The sequence below is a fragment of the Lepidochelys kempii genome, chromosome 2 (assembly GCF_965140285.1).
Source record: "Lepidochelys kempii isolate rLepKem1 chromosome 2, rLepKem1.hap1, whole genome shotgun sequence".
In the NCBI taxonomy this organism is placed as follows: Eukaryota; Metazoa; Chordata; order Testudines; family Cheloniidae; genus Lepidochelys; species Lepidochelys kempii.
Window position 1 is genome coordinate 141,699,087 of NC_136381.1, and position 19,278 is coordinate 141,718,364.

The window sequence follows — 19,278 nt, forward strand, 5'->3', positions numbered from 1 at the left end:
GGATCATTTACAAAGTGGATATCCTCTTACTTGCCGTCCTGGATGGGGGTTTCTGCTCTGCCCCTCCAAGACTGCAGCCTTCCCCACATCTTGTGCCTGCAGGGATCCAGTGTCACTGGCCATGCAGGACACTGCTCCACTATCATGACCCCACTCCCTCACTCACTGTCGCCAGCCAGCAATATGGGAGCCGTCTCCAGGCAAGAACTGTTCAGCAACGGGATGGTCTCCCCCGTGGCCAGGGCTTGTCCTCCTCATTGCAGTCCTGGCCAGGAGTCTGTATGCACCAGGCCACAACAACTGCAGCGTTCAACACACCTAGTGCCCTTTGTCTTCTTGGGCTGCTTGGCTGTGCAGGGAGCCCCCTCCAACTTCACTGTATCAGTGGTGGGAGAAAGGCCCCTGCAGCTCCATTGTCAGAGCCATCCTTAACTGCTGCAGCAGCCTCACCAAGCCATGGTTTCCATGGCCCTCATAAAGTGGCTCCTGGTTGTGGTGAATTGCCATGGTAACAAGATAGCTTCATGAGGCTCCATTACGTAGACCCCAGTTTGAGCCTCACCTCCAGCAGCATTACATTCTGGCATTATGTTTACACTTATGGAGAGGAGAGAGTGAATAACCTGACAGATTACAAGCTCTTCTTGTGTTCTTAGTTATGTTAACTTTTTAATATATATATGCTTAACTATCCTAATAATATATATATGCATACTTACACATATATAAAATGTGGCTTTGGGGATTGAGAATTAGCTTCTGAATTCTTTGGTTAGGCTGTGCCTCATTTGCCTGGACTGATGGAGCCGCCCTGGTCTGGTAAATTGAAACTGTTTCAGCTCAGTAGCTGGTCTAAGCACTTCCTGGCGTGAAGAAACTGCTTGTTATTTTGCCCCATTTGGTCCAAAATGGTCCAAGTTTGGTGATGTTCCAGGCATGTTACAAAAGACATCTGTCTGAGTAGGGTTTTTGGAGATGGCTGACATGCTTCCCACAAAAATAAAGGAGTGAAAAATGAGGCTTTTTAGGTGGCTGACTGAGTTCCTATTAAGATGATTACTTTAATGCTGCTGGGATTTTACTGCATTATTATTGATGTGCTAGGCTTGGATAGGCATCTTTTTAATTAGTTTAAATCTAAATAAATTTAAAAAATGAAACATTAAAATATATAAATATTTTCCTACTGTCACTTTTCCTAGTGTAACTGACCTGCTGATACTGCAGCAATTATTTATCTTTTTTGAGCCCAAGAAAGGGGAAGAAACCGTGAGGAGGATGTATTTTAGTTGAATTCTTTTTGTGTCTGCCCCTCCGCAGAGAGTAAGGAAGGACAACTTAGATAGAGGGGCCCAGAGATATCTAGAGGAAGGGTGTGGTAGTTACTGGACATGTTCAGTAGCTGTTTCTGAATCTGGCAGAGGGTTTCCAATGAGGGCAAGCAGTATTGCAGGTTCCACACATTCCCCATCTGATTGCTGAGCCAATTGGAGCTTAGGGAGGAAAGGTGATAAATAACAGGAGATTGAGATAACTATGTAGGCTCAGCAGCCATTCCATGAAGGGCCAAGAGATACATCTGCTGCACGGGCTGCAGTCCAATACCTATAACACTGGATACAGGCTACAGATTCCCTATCTTGTTAGAAACCAAGGAGGCAGTCAGCTCTTAGCTTAGGGACTAGAATTGCTGTTGACTGTAACGGTCTTCCAACTGTTGTTTTGCTGAGGAGCTTCTGGAGTGTTTGGAAGGGAACTGAGGGGCTGCCCCATTCTCCTCAGGCTCTGGAGAGTCCACATGACATGCCTGTATTCTGAGGCCACACTAGAGAGAATTAGAAATCATCTCTATGAGAAGATCAGAGGGCAATGTGTTTGATTGTGTGTACTGAAGTACACAAATGTATGTTTTTGCTGGAAACCTTGCATTGAACTATATGTAGCAGCAACAAAGTGGGGTTTGCTGCCCAATAGCCTTGTTTAAGAAGTTATACAAAAACATTCCAAATACTGTTTGCAACTGTTCGTGGATGTATTAAGGCGCAGGAGAAAGAAGGCATGTAATGGTGTTACACCTAATATTAGCTCAGAACCCTCTTACCCATTATACACGTATGCCATTACTAAAGCTGTCACAGAGATGTTAGGGGATTATGAACAGAGTAGGGCAATTAATGGATTTTTGGGTTCACTGGCAATTCCAAAAAGTCAGGAAAAAAAATTCAGGTCATACTGAACATTCAATTTTTCAAAATATTTTAGCAAATCAAAAAAAGTAAAAAATACACGTTTGTGTTGGATCGAAACAAAAAGTTTTGTTTTGAACTGACCTGAAATTTAATTTTGAGTTCAGTGATTTTTAGAAAAGCACAGAAATAGAGTCACAAAAATGGGGCAAATAAGGGCCTCCCTTATAACCCACTGGCGAGGGTGTTCTCCTGGGGTGTAGGAGACACAGGTTCAATTCTACCTTCTTCCTGATGTAGAGAAGGGATTTTAACATGGGTCTCTCATATTAGTAGGGTGTCTTAGCCATTGTGATATGGTAGCATAGGCTCTCTCAGTCTTTTCTGTTGAAGCTGTTCCATTCTTTATAGATTAAATAGTCATTGGAGCACACTTGAATTTGGGTCTTCCCCAGCCTTTTGAGTCATTCTTTCACTCTTTCCCTGGCTCAGTGACTATTCATTGGCATCATGAATGTATTAAATGGGGAGGAGCTATGTATGCTATCAAGTTAAATGTGGCTTCTTGTCACTGTGACAGCAGAATCGATTGGGACTGTATGGGGTGCATATAAATGGGAAGTTATGCTTGTTGGGGAGCACAATTAATTACAAGGCTGTTTTGGAGGGATTATCAATGGGTACAGATTTAATGTTTCAATGAGAGAATGAATTGGTGCTGTAGGAGGGCCGAACTGACTTTCAGAAGAGAGAGAGGATGAAAGAATGGGCAAAGCTGGGAAAGATGATAACGGGGATCTATCCCTCAGTCTCTCCCATCCTCTCAATCTCTCCTATTTAAATCCATTCTCTCCTCTCTGGAAGTTTTGTCTCCTCTTCCCCTGTTTTATAATAGGATGGAAGATAAAGTGGATTGAAAAGGGTTTGGAGGGAGAGAGCACTTTACAGCTTTACACAAGGAGAAGAGCAAGCAACTCGCTCTCCATTTCTAATACAGAATGAAAGTACATAGGGATCGTGTAGGATTTTCCATCTCCTCTCCCTTGGTGCAGGCAGTGGTTATGGGGAGTAGTGAAAAAGGAGTTGTCATAAACCACCACAACATTGGGACCCTTGCCCACACCAAGCAAGAAGAGCTGAAAGGCTCTGCACCATCGCAATATGATGCAGTTAAAAAAAAAAAAAGAAAATCCCATTCTGGGTGCATTAAACAGAAGTGTCAACTGTGAGACACAGGAGGTAATTGTTCCATTCTACTTGGCACTGGTGAGGCCTCAGGTGGAGTACTGTGTCAAGTTTTGCGCATCACGCATTAGAAAAATGTGGACAAATTGGAGACAGCCCAGAGGAAAGCAACAAAAATTATAAAAGGTTTAGAAAACCTGACCTATGAGGAAAGGTTAAAAAAAGTGGCCATATTTAGCCTTGAGAAAAGAAGACTGAGTAGGAACCTAATAAGTTTTCAAATATGTTAAGGGCTATTATAAAGAGGACAGTGATCAACTGTTCTCCATGTCCACTGAAGGTAGCACAAGAAGTACTGGCCTAATCTTTAGCAAGGGAGTTTTAGGTTAGATATTAGGAAAAACTTCCTAACTATAAGGGTAGTTAAGTACTGGAATAGCTTACCTAGGGATGTTGTAGAAGATCCGTCGCTGGAGTTTTTTAAGAACAGGCTACACAAAATATTTGTCGGGATGGTCTAGGTTTACTTGCTCCTGCCTCAATGTGGGGGGATGGATGAGGTGAACTGTCAAGGTCCCTTACAGCCGTGTATTTCTATTATTCTGTGATCGCTTACACACATTTGTGGAAATCTGAATGTGATTTTTGTCAGCTGATGTTGTCAAGTATGTATTTTGTATACACACACATATATTAATAATAATATTTGTTTGAGTATTAAGCCATAGTGCCATTGAGTAGTTTTAGTTATCTTTGTGTAAAATGGGTTCAGAAGCCTTCAGGCAAAAGCACAAAATAAACAAAAAAATATTATAATGAGTTGGTTTTAAATATCTCTATGTAGAACAATTTTTAGTGAACAAGATTGATGCAGTAATGTTCTCTGAAAATGAGAGACAGAGAGAAGCAAACACTTGTGCAAAATGAAAAATAAAATGAGTGGATGAAAGCAACAGATTACCATTTCTGAGGAATACCAACTGTTTCACATTGCGCTTTGATAATATTTTTATTCTAGGTTACACTATTCAGGAGGGTGAAGAGCCCACACTATTGAAGATGCTCTTTCCAACCCCAACAGATTTCTTTACACTTTTGAAAACCCTCTACACTTTTCAAAGTTTGAAAAAAAGGGTGTAGGGTTGAGGAGGAGGTTGAAAACGTTTTCCTGAAAAAAATAAAATAAAATCTCACTCCTAAGAGAAAGGAACAATCCCTCCACAAATTCTAGTAGCCTTAGATTCTTTCAGTCCAGAAATGGTCCAGAATGTACCTAAGATTGGCATCCTTCCAGCTCTAAAATCATCTAAGATGACCAACTGTTTCTAATTTGTTCCCCTCTATGTTATGTTTCCTTACCTCGTTCACAACCATTCTCATTACTTGCTCATCTGAAACAATGATATAGGAAGTACAAGAGGAAAAAAACCTCTTTTAAATGAGTGTTAATGATGAGAATATTTTGCTACAGAAATCGAATGACAAAGTTGGGAAAACATTGACTCTCCTTACTGTTGTCTTGTAGGAATGTCAGCTCTGCTGGAGAGGAGGCCCGCAGAAGAATGAGGGAGTGTGATGGACTTACTGATGCATTGTTATACGTGATTCAGTCTGCTCTTGGGAGCAGTGAAATTGATAGCAAGGTTTGTCATCTTTGTCTTTGTAGAAGTGGAAAAGCAAGGAATAAAAAAGGAGATTTAAAAATATATATGGGGATTGCACTGGGTACATGAGCCGGGCAGAATTTGGCCCTTAATCTCTTTGACTTTCTTTCTATTGAGCAGTGTTTCCATATACTGTATATGACTGCTCTGGAATTATATTTGTATATGTACTGTATAGTGTGTTCTCTTTCTCTCTCTCTCTCTCTCTCTCTCTCTCTCTCTCCTCTTTTTTTAAATTATTAGGAAAAAATAAATGAAACTTTGGCTTGAGAAAGGCACCAATGCATGAAGCTCTGTGAAAACTTCCACACGCAGCTCTGCAAATTTATCTCTGAGGTGCTGTGCCATCTGTTTATGAGCTACCCTAACAGCTATGCAGTGGTTTTTATGAGGTGGACTGTGAGGAAGTACAGTGGTTGCCATTACAAATCAACATTTGCAAACAGATACTACACAGTTACCAATTTTACTTCATATTCTAAATAGAAAGTGGAACTGTGGATACACCTATGTGATAAATATTTGTGAATGGTATTTTTTTTTAATACCAGCCACTGTAGGCTGGCACCAAAATACTAGGGCTGTCGATTAATTGCAGTTAACTCAAGCAATTAAATCAAAAAAATTAATTGTGATTAATCACAATTTTAATCTCACCGTTAAACAATGCATCCGATGAAGTGAGCTGTAGCTCACGAAAGCTCATGCTCAAATAAATTGGTTAGTCTCTAAGGTGCCACAAGTACTCCTGTTCTTTTTTTGTTAAACAATAGAATACCAATTGCAATTTATTAAATATTTTTGGATATTTTTCTACATTTTCAAATATATTGATTTCAATTACAACACAGAATACAAAGTGTATAGTGCTCACATTATATTACTATTTTTATTACAAATGTTTGCACTGTAAAAATGATGAACAAAAGAAATAGTATTTTCAATTCACCTCATACAAGTACTGTACTATAATCTCTTTATCATGAAAGTGCAACTTACAAATGTAGTTTTTGTTTTTGTTATATAACTGCACTCAAAAACAAAACAGTGTAAAACTTCAGAGCCTACAAGTCTGCTCAGTCCTACTTCTTGCTCAGCCAATTGCTCAGACAAACAAGTTTGTTTACATTTATAGGAGATAATGCTGCCCGCTTCTTAATTACAATGTTACCTGAAAGTGAGAACAGGCTTTTGCATGACACTTTTGTAGCCAGTATTGCAAGGTATTTACATGCCAGATATGCTAAACATTCATACGCCCCTTCATGCTTCAGCCACCATTCCAGAGGACATGCTTCCATGCTAACGACGCTCATTAGAAAAATAATGCGTTAATTAAATTTGTTACTGAATTCATTGTGGGAGAATTGTACATCTCCTGCTCTGTTTTACCCCCATTCTGCCATATATTTCATATTATAGCAATCTCAGTTGATGACCCAGCACATGTTGTTCATTTTAAGAACACTTTCACTGCAGATTTGACAAAAGGCAAAGAAGGTACCAATGTGAAATTTCTAAAGATAGATACAGCACTTGACCCAAGGTTTAAGAATCTTCCTTCCAAAATCTGAGAGGTATGAGGTATGGAGAATGCTTTCAGAAGTCTTAAAAGAGCAACGCTCTGATTCAGAAACAACAGAACCTGAACCACCAAAAAAGAAAGTCAGCCTTCTGCTGGTAGCATCTGACGCAGATGATGAAAATGAACTTGTATTGATCCACACTGCTTTGGATTGTTATCGAGCAGAATCCATCATCAGCATGGATACATATCCTCTGGAATGGTGGTTGAAGCATGGAGGGACATAGGAATCTTTAGCGCATCTGGCATGTAAATATCTTGCGATGCTGGCTACAACAGTGCCGTGTGAACACCTCCTCTCATTTTCAGGTGACACTGTAAACAAGAAGTGGGCAGCATTATCTCCTGCAAATGTAAACAAATTTGTTTGTCTGAGCGATCGGCTGAACAAGAAGTAGGACTGAGTGGACTTCTAGGCTCCAAAGTTTACATTGTTTTATTTCTGAATGCAGGGTTTTTTGTACATAATTCTACATTTGTAAGTTCAACTTTCATGATAAAGAGATTGCACTACAGTACTTATAATGGGGGAACTGAAAAATACTATTTTTTGTTTTTTACAGTGCAAATATTTGTAATCAAAAATCAATATAAAGTGAGCACTGTACACTTTGTCTTCTGTGTTGTAACTTAAATCAATATATTTGAAAATGTAGAAAACATCCAAAATATTTAAATAAATTGTATTGTATTATTGTTTAACAGCATGATTAATCACGATTAATTTTTTAATTGCTTGACAGCCCTATATATATGCACAGTAACTAGGAGATTAATACAATTCTTCAGAGATGAAAGGTACTACTTAATAGTTCTACTTAATAATTAAAAGAACTCCAAATAATTGCCAATTAAAAAATTTGTGATTGTGAAATCAGTATTACGGGGAAGGGAAGTGTTTTAAATTCTGTGACATGTTATTGATTATTTCACATTTCAAGACAGTGGTTGCAAGCACTAACACAGAAATGCCAGTTGTATCTAACATTAGTTTCAAGTACATTTCACAGTTCCTGCATGCTGTGAAGTGCTTGTAGGTGTACCTTTTGGATTTTCAGATTGCTAATCTGAGCAAAGTGCGTGGACTTTTCCTATAGATTCAGTAGAGAAATATGGAATCTGTGAAAGAATCTATGCTCCATGCTATCTTGTATGCATGCTTGTGGTAATCTACAATCAATTTACCATTAGTAAACGTTTTTATGGAAGTGATTAGTGAAGAAGCCCATCCACTAGCATCGAGAAAACCAGCAGCTGTGCAGTACCTGTATAGTGCCGTTTTAATAATAAATAATATATCCACCAGAGCAATTGAAGTGGAGTCCTTCCTTCCAAAGGCCACTAAGCAGTAGTAGAGCCATTCTGAATCCTATATTACCAGCCAAAGGATGACAGTAAATTCTGCAGTTCTAGAGCCTACCTCTTAGTAAAGGAAGGTCCAGGGGACTGCAGAACTTCAGCCCCACTCCTGCCCCCAAACCTCCATGTATGACAGTGCGTAACAAACCCCCATGGAACTGGGCCCCATGCTACTCAATTGGTATGCATCCTCTGCAAAGAACTGATTAAGAAAAGTACTGGTTATAGTCTGCCGTTCAATAATGGCACAAAGTAGCTGCTAGTAGTACTAATTGTATCCCTACTTACACTGTTTATACCACCCCCCATGTACACCTCCACGGAGGTGGAGCCAAGATTTAGGATTTTGTATGTACTGATTTATTTAAAGAGCATTTCAGTTTTCCTTTGAAAGGTGAGCAGGTTAACCATGTTTTCAGTCCCCCAAGAAATGAAGGACATATTTTTCTGACTAGACATTGGCAAACCAAATTAGAGAAAATAAGAACTAGCCTTCAACCAAAGTCCAAATCAAATTCGTTTTTGAGATTTGAAGTTCTGTTAAATTTTCCCCATCATTTTTTTCTATAATGGGCCCCACTCCACTTCCAGGTTCCAACTAGGATCATACACAGAAAGGCCAAAATACCAAGAGAGGGGGGCTATTCCTAAGGTATTTTCAACTTGAATGGAAGCAGGAAAAACTTTGCACACTTCCAGTGGGGTAGATCATTTATGAGCATATTAAATTATGGGTACTCTTGCAAACAAAAACTCAGAACCACTTAAGGTTTTCTCACTCCTGCTTCGTATAGAATTGACACAAGAAATAAATGCTGTGAGAAATAATAGCATCATTTTTCTTTTTACTAGGTGGGGCTGTAATCAGTGTGCGTTCTGTGCTTGTGTGGATCTTGTTTGCCATATTTTTGCCTCTGCTACTCTCTCGTGTTGAATTCAGCCTGAAATTCAGAACCACAGTAACAAAGTCGTTTAAAAACATTATCCAGAGCTCTATTCCTCACTAAAAAGAGGCTTTATGATCCTGCCAAGTTTTCTAAACCTTTCAAACAGTGATTGTCTAGGGAGTGCTTAGAAACAAACAGAAAAGAATATCTTTGTACAAATATATGTGCAAAGATGGATTACGTTCCTCCATTCAATATACACACCTAAAAAAGGAGAGGTTTTTTAGCCTTTTTCTCTTTTTCTCCTCCTTTTTAGACCGTTGAAAACTGTGTATGCATTTTGAGGAACCTCTCATACAGGCTCGCTGCAGAAACGTCTCAGGGACAGCAGATGGGAACAGATGAACTCGATGGGTTACTGTGTGGTGATGCTAATGGCAAAGATACAGAGAGTTCAGGTTGTTGGGGCAAGAAGAAGAAGAAAAAGAAATCCCAAGATCAGGTAATGGAAGTTACTTTCAGCAATGAGAGTAAGTGCCTATCAGTGAGATAGGCAGAGTTAATATATCGTGTTTGTGAGCATGTGATAAAAAATGTGTAGCAGGATCACCTTAATAATTATAAATTGCTTGGTAATTAATGGTAAGCCATTTATAATTAAGGGTGAAAACTCCTAAAATACAAACATAATTTATGCTCACTTTATGGCCCCTTTGCATTGCTTGTGTAAAGGGGCCACAGTGCCAATTAAAATCAGGCCCATATGTGTTTATTTGCTTGGATGTCCGGTTGGCTGTAGTTCTGCACTGAAGAAAAGATTCTAGTCAGAGACATTCATTTATCCCACAAAGGACTGCAGCACAACTATCACAAAACAGTTCCTCCAAGATCTAGCTGCGTTTGGCTAAACAGAATTGGCTAAATAAAACAGTACAGTACCTGTCATAGTACTACCAAACAGCTTCCAATTATTGTATAATTGCTTCTGTTTTCACATAGTGGGATGTTGAAAGAGTTGCTGAAGCGGACAGCAGGGACTGGAGAGGCAGGCAGAACACATCGTTTTCTGCCATTCCCAACCCTAAAACGTTTAGCTGAGGGCGAGGATTGACTCCATAAGTTTATAGTATTGTCTCTGAGTGTACAAGGCTTTTCTTAAGAGAGAATTTGTCCATTTGATTATAGTATTCCATCTGTATTTATGTGAGCTAAAATGAGTTATGATTCAGGAATAAATGGTCAGCATTGTCCATAAGTGTCACGATTACAAGGGTAACTGCCTTTCTGTCCACTTTATGGACTCTCTGAGTGCTCCCCACCAGGTGTCAAGTCTTTTCCCTTCACCTATCCTGGGATGGAATCATACAATTCTCCCACTCCTAGCCCAGCGCCTGGCCACAGTACACCATGTATCAACTGTTCTTATCCTGCAGGTCCAACCAAGTTTGGGCACCTGTAGTTCTTCCCTTCAGGAGTCTGTGACCAATTATGTACAGTGATCACACAGCCTTCTTAAAACAAAAGTCGTGTGTATTTTATTTGTAAAGACAAAGCTTTTAGAGAAAAGGGATTTTAAAACAACAAACAGCATACACACATGTCTATCTTATCTAAAGACATACCATCTTCAGGTGGTAACCTGGGCATTGCTAACTTCTTCAGATACCTTCAGGGAGGTGCTGAGTCTCAGTCTGGTTCCCCACAACAACTACCACCCCTCTGTAGAAAGAGAGTCCCTTTTAAACCATGCTATAGTTCCCTTGTTCTGCTGTGTTCCCAGGCTTTCTCTCTTCTGATCAAAACCCATCCTTCAGGCTCAGAGGAAGATGGAACCAGAGTCTGCAGAGACAATGGTTCTGGCATTGTAGCTTAGCAACTCTCATGTGTTTGCTCAGCGGAGGCTTATCTTGAGCTGTTTGTTTCCTTCCTGCCTGTTTTTTCGAGACAAACTCCTGTTGAGTTAATTCAGTATATTCATAAATTACCACAGGTCAGTTCCAAATATGTCACAATGAAGATTTAGCTATTGGAAGTAGTTGAGCATTGACATACTTGCACTGTCTGCTGAAAGATTACCTCTAGATGTTGAGAGAAAACCAAAAAGTATTGTGACTAAGAAGGGGAACAAATGGAAAAGATTCTCCAGATCATATTTCAGTGTAGCTAGCAAACATCTGTAGACTGTGAAATTTAACTCAAGTAATTCAACTTGCCCAAATATTTAAGTTGCTCCATTTTATTTTTTAGCTAAGTTACATTTTAAATGTATTTGTTATCTCCTACTTTTGTTCTTTACTGTATTTCACTGAGAAGTAGATTACAACTCAAGGTTTGAGCATTAGCTTGCTAAACCCAGGGTTGTGAGTTCAATCCTTGAGGGGATTGCCCCTTAGGGATCTGGGGCAAAAATTAGGGATTGGTCCTGCTTTGAGCAGGGGGTTGGACTAGATGATCTCCTGAGGTCCCTTCCAACCCTGATAGCCTAAGTCTGAGAAGGGATGGCAGAACACCATGAAGGCCTTTGTAATATTACTATTGCTTAGTGTTACTATTGGGTAGTGGAATGTTAAGTTTTTAGTGATGGCAGAAGGGAACTTTTTCCACTTCTCTTCAGAATTGTTTTCCCGTACAACCATTTATTTATGTTTCAAAAGGATCTTTGTAGAACAGTACACCATTGACTATACCTGAGGTTATACAAGTAAATGATCTAGAGGTATAGAAAATATACTTGCGAATATAAAGGTAAATTGTATTAATGGGAAATAACACAGGGATATTAACAGTCTAAATTGTTGTTGTTTAATGAGTCAAGTTTGGAGTAAAATACAAGCCTTGAAAAACATATTAAAAACAAAGTTAAACTACTGGTAAGATTCTAATTTCACCCATGCTGATGTAATTAAATATTCCAATAGTCAAACAGCTTTTATTTTGTATTGACTTTTGTCAGGGATTTTATATGCTACAATATAATGAAAGAAAGCGTTACAAAATGACGAAGGCAAAATAGTTGCCTTATGTCATATACGTTTTATAGCTGCCTCAGATTCCACCTAGAATGAACCCATCATCCTTGTTCCTAATCTTTGACAGTGTCGTTATAGTAGGTGAAGTCTTATTGCACTTGCACTGCTAAGATTCCTGAACTATCTAAACACGGTAATTAAGGATGAAATGAAAAGCCTTAATTCTGAAGTTTCTGGCTCTAGAAGGTTTACACAAACCCTTTATCATTTTAACAAGGGTTCGCACATTTAGTTTCCTTTAATTTTCATTATTTTAAAAGAAGAAAAACTCTGAATCCTTGTCAGATCCTGTGACACAGTGCTGGCAGTAGCTCCCTGATCACTGAGTTTGCTGCAGCACAGAGAAGACCGTAGGTTTAATTGGAATCAATCATCCTGTTGCTGGTGGGGGTTACTGACACTGGTTGGCAATTGTTGAGCTACTGAGGCAATTGAGTCGATAACGGGGAGGATATATAATTGGGAGGAACAGGAAGTAAAGGGGGAGCTCCAAGGGGGAGCTGACTGGAATAGCGAAGCTGTGTGAATGGCCTCCTTCTGTGCACCTGTGCTATGTCCTGTCCTGTTTAGAAACAGGATTAAAGGTGTGACTGAGAGACCACAAAAACAGGCTAGGCATTGCTGCTCACTGGGTAACTGAAGAGGTGCCCTGTGACATGCCCTGGGATTGTAACTCTCTCAGTCGAGAGACGGTGGCTTGAGAGGTGACCTGTGTGAGAGCTGGAAGATCCAGACATAACGGAGGAGATGCTGCACTGGTAGCGGAACAACAAAAAGAGATAGAGACGACCCAGCAGGCAGAGAGGCAAATGCTTCTGGGTTGGCAGGTAGAGCAGGAATGAGCATTGCAGGGCTTTATCCAAGAGCAGTCTCAGTTACAGCAGCAGCTCCTGCACTGCACTGGTTGGTGAGTTCCTATGAGGGAACTGGAAATTGGACAGTGGGCCTGAGGCTATGTAAGAAGGCCCCAGGGATGATCCTGGTGCCTTTTTGTTAACTTCTGAGTGGGTAGCTATCCGTGCTGGATGGGACACGGGTACTTCGGCACTATGACTTGCCCCTTACCTGACCGGCGAGGCTCAGGTGGCTTATGAGTACCACGCTAAAGACTATGCCATGCTGAAGGCTGCTATTCTGGACAGGATGGGCCTGTCAATGAAAAAATAGTGTCACAAATTTAGAGCTGCCAGATGGAACTGCAGGATCATCCCTATGATTTTGTGCAAAAATTATCTGGGCTGGGCCAATCTGTGGTTGAAGCCAGATAAGCAGGACACAGGGACCATAATACTCAATTATTCTTGAGCAGTTTACACAAAGCCTCCCCAAGGCTGCAAGAGTTTGGGTTCAAAGCCATCAGCCAGAATTGCTAGAGGACACTGAAAAATTAACAGAGGAGTATGTGGAAGCAGCTCTTCCATGAAAAGAGCTCCATCCCCCTACATCAAGGGAGGGGGGGAAAGACTGTTGAGGAATACCATTAATCGAAGCCCGGAAAGGAAATACAAGAAGCAAACAAGAGTGCCCCTAGCACTAACTCAGTGGTTTGTTACCAATGTGGCTGCAAAGGATATACAAAAACGAAGACTGACCATACATGGACTATGGGTTTGTGGAGTTCTGTGGGTGCACTGGTGTAAAATGTGGGCCTGGGATAAAGACATTTCCCATCAAAGTAGGCTGGAGAACCACAAAGGGCATGGTAGATTTGACAGCCGCATGCTGCCTCATACAGAGTACATCGGTTAGATTGCAGTGGCAACAGAAGGGGGTGATGATAGCAATCCACTGTGTACATGGGGAAAAGAAGACTTACTCTGTGGCAGTTGGAAATAGAAGGAAAGTTTAAGTGTCAGAGAGTGGATGTGGTAAAGTCGTTGCCCTATGCAGTGATAATAGGAACTGATTAGACTCTTATTTCCCTTATGTAAAAAGAGCAGAGGACACAGAGAGAGACCCCAATGATGAGGTCCACGTAAAGAAATCTTGATGGAAGGTTCTCCGGGTAACTCTCCAGGGGCACTGTTTAATAACCCTAGACATATCACAACAACTGCAGAGAGAATCGAGATCTTGGAGTGAGGAAGAAATACTTGAGAAGGAGGCAACAGATCCAGGAGTGATAGATCAAAAACATCTAGTGGAGAAGGAGGGCAGAAGGTCCTCTGACTCACCGGAGGAGAAAGCCATGGGCAAAGCTTGGAAGAAAGACCTACTGAGGAGTGAGACAAGAGTCCTGATAATGAGACCTTGGCGGGTGAACCCAAATAGTCTCAAGCCTATGGCAAGAGAAGTCAGGGGATGAGAGGTATCACGATATTGAGGCTCTGAAAGGACAACTTACTCAAGTAGATACAAGCCAGGAGCAAAAGAAGCTAGAGGAGAGGGCCATGGAATGTGATTGCTGTGATGACCTGTGGGCTGAGATGGAACTGTGGGAGAAATTCCCACCCTCTGAGTGTACGTTTGTGAATAGAAGGCAGGAGACCCTCACTGATAGCCCATGGAAGGCCAGTCTGAAAGGGGCCAGGAAGCTCTAGTAGTACCCCAAATCCATAAAAAGGATAGGACTTGGAGGCTGAAGAGGACCTCCCATGGAGGCAAGGAAAGGTCTCAATTGAAATAAGGGTGGAGGTATGTGAGGTTGCTGCGGCACAGAGAAGGCTGCAGGCGTAATTGGAATAAATCAACCTGTTGCTGGTGAGGATTACTGACATTAGGTGGCAATAGTTGGGCTAATGAGACAGCTGGCTACATAACAGGGAGGATATATAATTGGGAGGAACAGGAAGTAAAGAGGGCACTCAGAGTGAACTGGGTGAAGGAGAAAATCTGTGTGAAGAACCTCCTGCTGGGTACCTTTCCTCTGTCTTTTCCTTATTGAAAACAGAGGATTAAAGGTACATTTGGTGGGAAAGAAACAGACTATGTGTGTTTGTGCCTGAGACACCACAAAAACAGGTTAGGCAGTGCTTCTTGGTAGCTGAAGGTGCACCCTGTCACAGACCCTAACTGAAATTTTATTAATTTTAATTTCAAGGGACTCCATGTGGTTCAGCTTGAACACTAGATCTGCAGAGATCTCACTAGAAAACTCACAAGACACAAGGTTCTTTAAGGATACTTCAGAACACATTAAAAATGCTTAGAGGCCCAAAGACGTTCTGTGCATGACCTGCATTAAAAGGCATGGTTCAAAAAACTTCAACTGACCCATGCCTTGTGAATCATTGACACAATAGCCTGGAGCAGCTCCTAAAGAAATATTATAGTCTGCTGCATTGATTACTATTTGGGATATGATTAAATATGTCATTAGGAGATTGCATATCTCAGAAGATATGTGGTGGGAATTTCAAAACCACCTAAGTGACTTAGGAACACAAGTCTGAGTGAAAATGTATAGGATTTGTATTCCTAAATCACCTTAGCAATTTTGGAAATCCCACACACAGTGTGATTCACTATCTCTTTTGTACATACGTTCATTAGAAAGCATGTCAGTGTTTTTTCAGTAGGACTTTTGTTATACATATGTCATACAGATTTGTAACACCTATGTACTTCCTGAATTAATGGGATCACAGAGGGGTACAACCCCATCAACCTCAATGTACTTGTGCCCACTCACGTCACCAGTGAATTTGACACATGTTCTATAAAAGTGCATTTCTAATCAGTGTCATTTTTAAGTTAAGAAATAAAGGAATAACTGTAAACTGCAACTATGTGTTTTGATTTTTTTTTCATGACACATCCTACCTAATTCACAGCACCCCGTAGCCTACATAGTTTTCACGACAGACTAGGTTATATCAAGGCAACATTATAAGTCAGATCAAAGAACTGACTGCAAGCTAGGGAGAAGTTACATATATATTGAATTAGAATGCAACGTTCAACTCCTAAACTAGGAATTCGTGACTGACCCTTCATTCATACAGACCCCCCAGAAGTCTATTATTTTCTTTCTGTATTTATCATATATAGAATCATAGAATCATAGAATATCAGGGTTGGAAGGGACCCCAGAAGGTCATCTAGTCCAACCCCCCTGCTCAAAGCAGGACCAATTCCCAGTTAAATCATCCCAGCCAGGGCTTTGTCAAGCCTGACCTTAAAAACCTCTAAGGAAGGAGATTCTACCACCTCCCTAGGTAACGCATTCCAGTGTTTCACCACCCTCTTAGTGAAAAAGTTTTTCCTAATATCCAATCTAAACCTCCCCCACTGCAACTTGAGACCATTACTCCTCGTTCTGTCATCTGCTACCATTGAGAACAGTCTAGAGCCATCCTCTTTGGAACCCCCTTTCAGGTAGTTGAAAGCAGCTATCAAATCCCCCCTCATTCTTCTCTTCTGCAGGCTAAACAATCCCAGCTCCCTCAGCCTCTCCTCATAACTCATGTGTTCCAGACCCCTAATCATTTTTGTTGCCCTTCGCTGGACTCTCTCCAATTTATCCACATCCTTCTTGAAGTGTGGGGCCCAAAACTGGACACAGTACTCCAGATGAGGCCTCACCAATGTTGAATAGAGGGGAACGATCACGTCCCTCGATCTGCTCGCTATGCCCCTACTTATACATCCCAAAATGCCATTGGCCTTCTTGGCAACAAGGGCACACTGCTGACTCATATCCAGCTTCTCGTCCACTGTCACCCCTAGGTCCTTTTCCGCAGAACTGCTGCCTAGCCATTCGGTCCCTAGTCTGTAGCTGTGCATTGGATTCTTCCGTCCTAAGTGCAGGACCCTGCACTTATCCTTATTGAACCTCATCAGATTTCTTTTGGCCCAATCCTCCAATTTGTCTAGGTCCTTCTGTATCCTATCCCTCCCCTCCAGCGTATCTACCACTCCTCCCAGTTTAGTATCATCCGCAAATTTGCTGAGAGTGCAATCCACACCAATCTCAAATACTTTACAGACAGAAACAGATCCTCGGGTGTTGTAAATTGGTGAAGCTACGTTGATTTTAATGCATTTAGAAAACATTGATTGCCGTGAAGATCTGCCAATTTAGAATAGCTGAGGTTTTGGCCTGCTGTATAAATATAAATACAGCATTCGTATCATCCTCTGTTGAGATGTAGACTCCATTTTGTACCTTCAACAGTATGCAGAAAGGTTTAGGAAAATAAATTACATGGATTAGAATATGGATGGGATAGAAGGTCTAACACTGCTATTCTTGTGAAAATACTAAGCAGTCAGGACCGCAGTTTTATATTGTATCACTTTTTCTGAATCATAGTTCCACTGACACTGGTCACTGTCACCATGCTGGGATATTGGTCATTACTGAGTCAAAAAGGAGAGTGCCTCCTGCTAAATCGCAACCATGGCTTTACGTCAGTTTTTACAAATTGATTCCCATGTGATGTCCTGGGCAACCTTTTTTTCCATCCCGGGGAAGAGTGATTTGTAAATTTCATGATAATAGAATTCTTCAACACTTGAGCAAAGCTTTAGAGAAGCCTATGGGTGAACTAATGATCTCCTCACATGAATTGATGAATGTTTCATTTAGTGTGTAGAACAAGACCTTTGATACTTACCTTTACCCTCCTAACCCTTTAGTGAATTTAAATATGGTGACAGATATGTCTTGGAAAGGATAATATTAGAGCACAATAATAGTGTTTGGGCATGTGTGTCTCACAGTGTACCTAATTTGTAAACCTGTTTATTTGTGTTGCTATCTTTGCCTATTCCATTTATTGATGAATCTCTAAACAATAAATAAAATTCTATGAACATTTTCTCCTATGTTAAGATTGTATCATCTTGTTCCTGCATTTCACACTAGCACAAACAATGTTGCAGCATTGATTACCATTACATTCTTTTCAGAATTCTTTATACCATAGCTGTTCCCTCTAAATCTTCTTTTTTTCTTCAGGCGCATAGAGTTAATCTAACTCTTTTGGCTGGATCCCTTAATACCTATATTATTCTGCTTGCCCTCAGATAAACTTTTTCTATTTCTATAATCATTCATTATCAACACACAGCAGGGCGAAGGCCTCTGCAGAACTGCTCTTGTCCATCAAACTGAAGTGTTTAATATCCTTTTTATAAAAATAAAATTATACTCACTAGACTGTTATACAGTGAGAGAATAGATTATACTTGCTTCAGCACTTAGATAGACACTTAGGCGATAGGCACCCTGAAATACCTTAGATAGATTGGTATTTAATATTTCTAATAATGTGTCACAACTTTTTTCTGCTTTTAACCTTGACAACACTCCTTACCCTGGCATTAAATACCTATTCTCAGAATCTCATGTGTCGTTCCATCCTTCTGGCAAAGCAAGAGTAGGGAGGACAGAGTGAGCCTCATTCAGCACTCATTAATACCATTCCATAATCCCCTTGACCGCTGTTGACTGTACCAAACATGTCTTAACATGTCATTGATTTAAATAGAATGTTAGTGGATGACAGCAGATGTGATAGAGAACTATAAACAAGAGTGTTAATCAGCCTGGTAAATTTCCTTCCATACACCCTCCTACACTAACCATCTGAGGTTTTCCAGGGGGTACATCAACTCATCTAGATAGTTGCCTAGTTTTACAACAGGCTACATAAAAAGCACTAACGAAGTCAGTTCAAACTAAAATTTCATACAGACAATGACTTCTTTATACTGCTCTATATACTATACACTGAAATGTAACTATAATATTTACATCCAATTGGTTTATTTTATAAAAAGATGGTAAAAATGAGAGAGTAAGCGATTTTTCAGTAATAGTGTATTTTTTATGTCTGATTTTGTAAGCAAGTAGTTTTGAAGTGAGGTGAAACTTAGACTTCTGGATGTGCCCAGCCTCATTCATATCCTACTTTATGCACATTCTCCACAGTGCCACAGAAGAATTCTCTAATTTGTCCCCTCAGCCCTACACCCTCACCCAGCATACACAATAGTTCCATTTTTATATATATAATTCAATTACAATAATCTGTTTAAACTTTTTTCTGCATGGTTTGATTTTTTTTTTACTATGCCTTTTTTCATCTGTTTTCAATTGCAATAATCCAGCCTCCAACTACAGTAATGCTCTGTCCTTTATACTAGAACATGTACTTCCCAGGTGTTCCTGTTCTGAGCTACTTCGTCTCTCTGAATGTATCAATAAAGCTTTTAAGCTCCTAACTATTTTATAATATGGGGTTCTGTAGATAATCCTAGCTGTTGATGTACTCAGGCAAGTTTACACAGAACAGCTTGGGGAGGGAGCAAAGGAGAAGGAGGACAATCTCCCTCATAACTTTTGAGTGAGTGAGTGCTCTAACCATTGGGACTAAGGGATATTCATATGTGGGGCTCCCTCAATCTGTCCTGTTAAAGCTGTTACACTCTGGATAA

General features: G+C 40.3%; 1 protein-coding gene across 4 annotated transcripts in view; it reads left to right on the forward strand.

Annotated features, from left to right (window-relative positions):
- CTNND2 (catenin delta 2) overlaps positions 1-19,278 on the forward strand; it is a 1,186,471-nt gene that overhangs the window by 1,037,298 nt on the left and 129,895 nt on the right. For all 4 annotated transcript variants that reach the window (XM_073332332.2, XM_073332334.2, XM_073332335.2 and 1 more), the window contains 2 exons: positions 4,897-5,014; positions 9,183-9,368. In XM_073332332.2, coding sequence (XP_073188433.2) covers positions 4,897-5,014; positions 9,183-9,368 — 304 coding nt within the window. The remainder of the gene's footprint in view (positions 1-4,896; positions 5,015-9,182; positions 9,369-19,278) is intronic.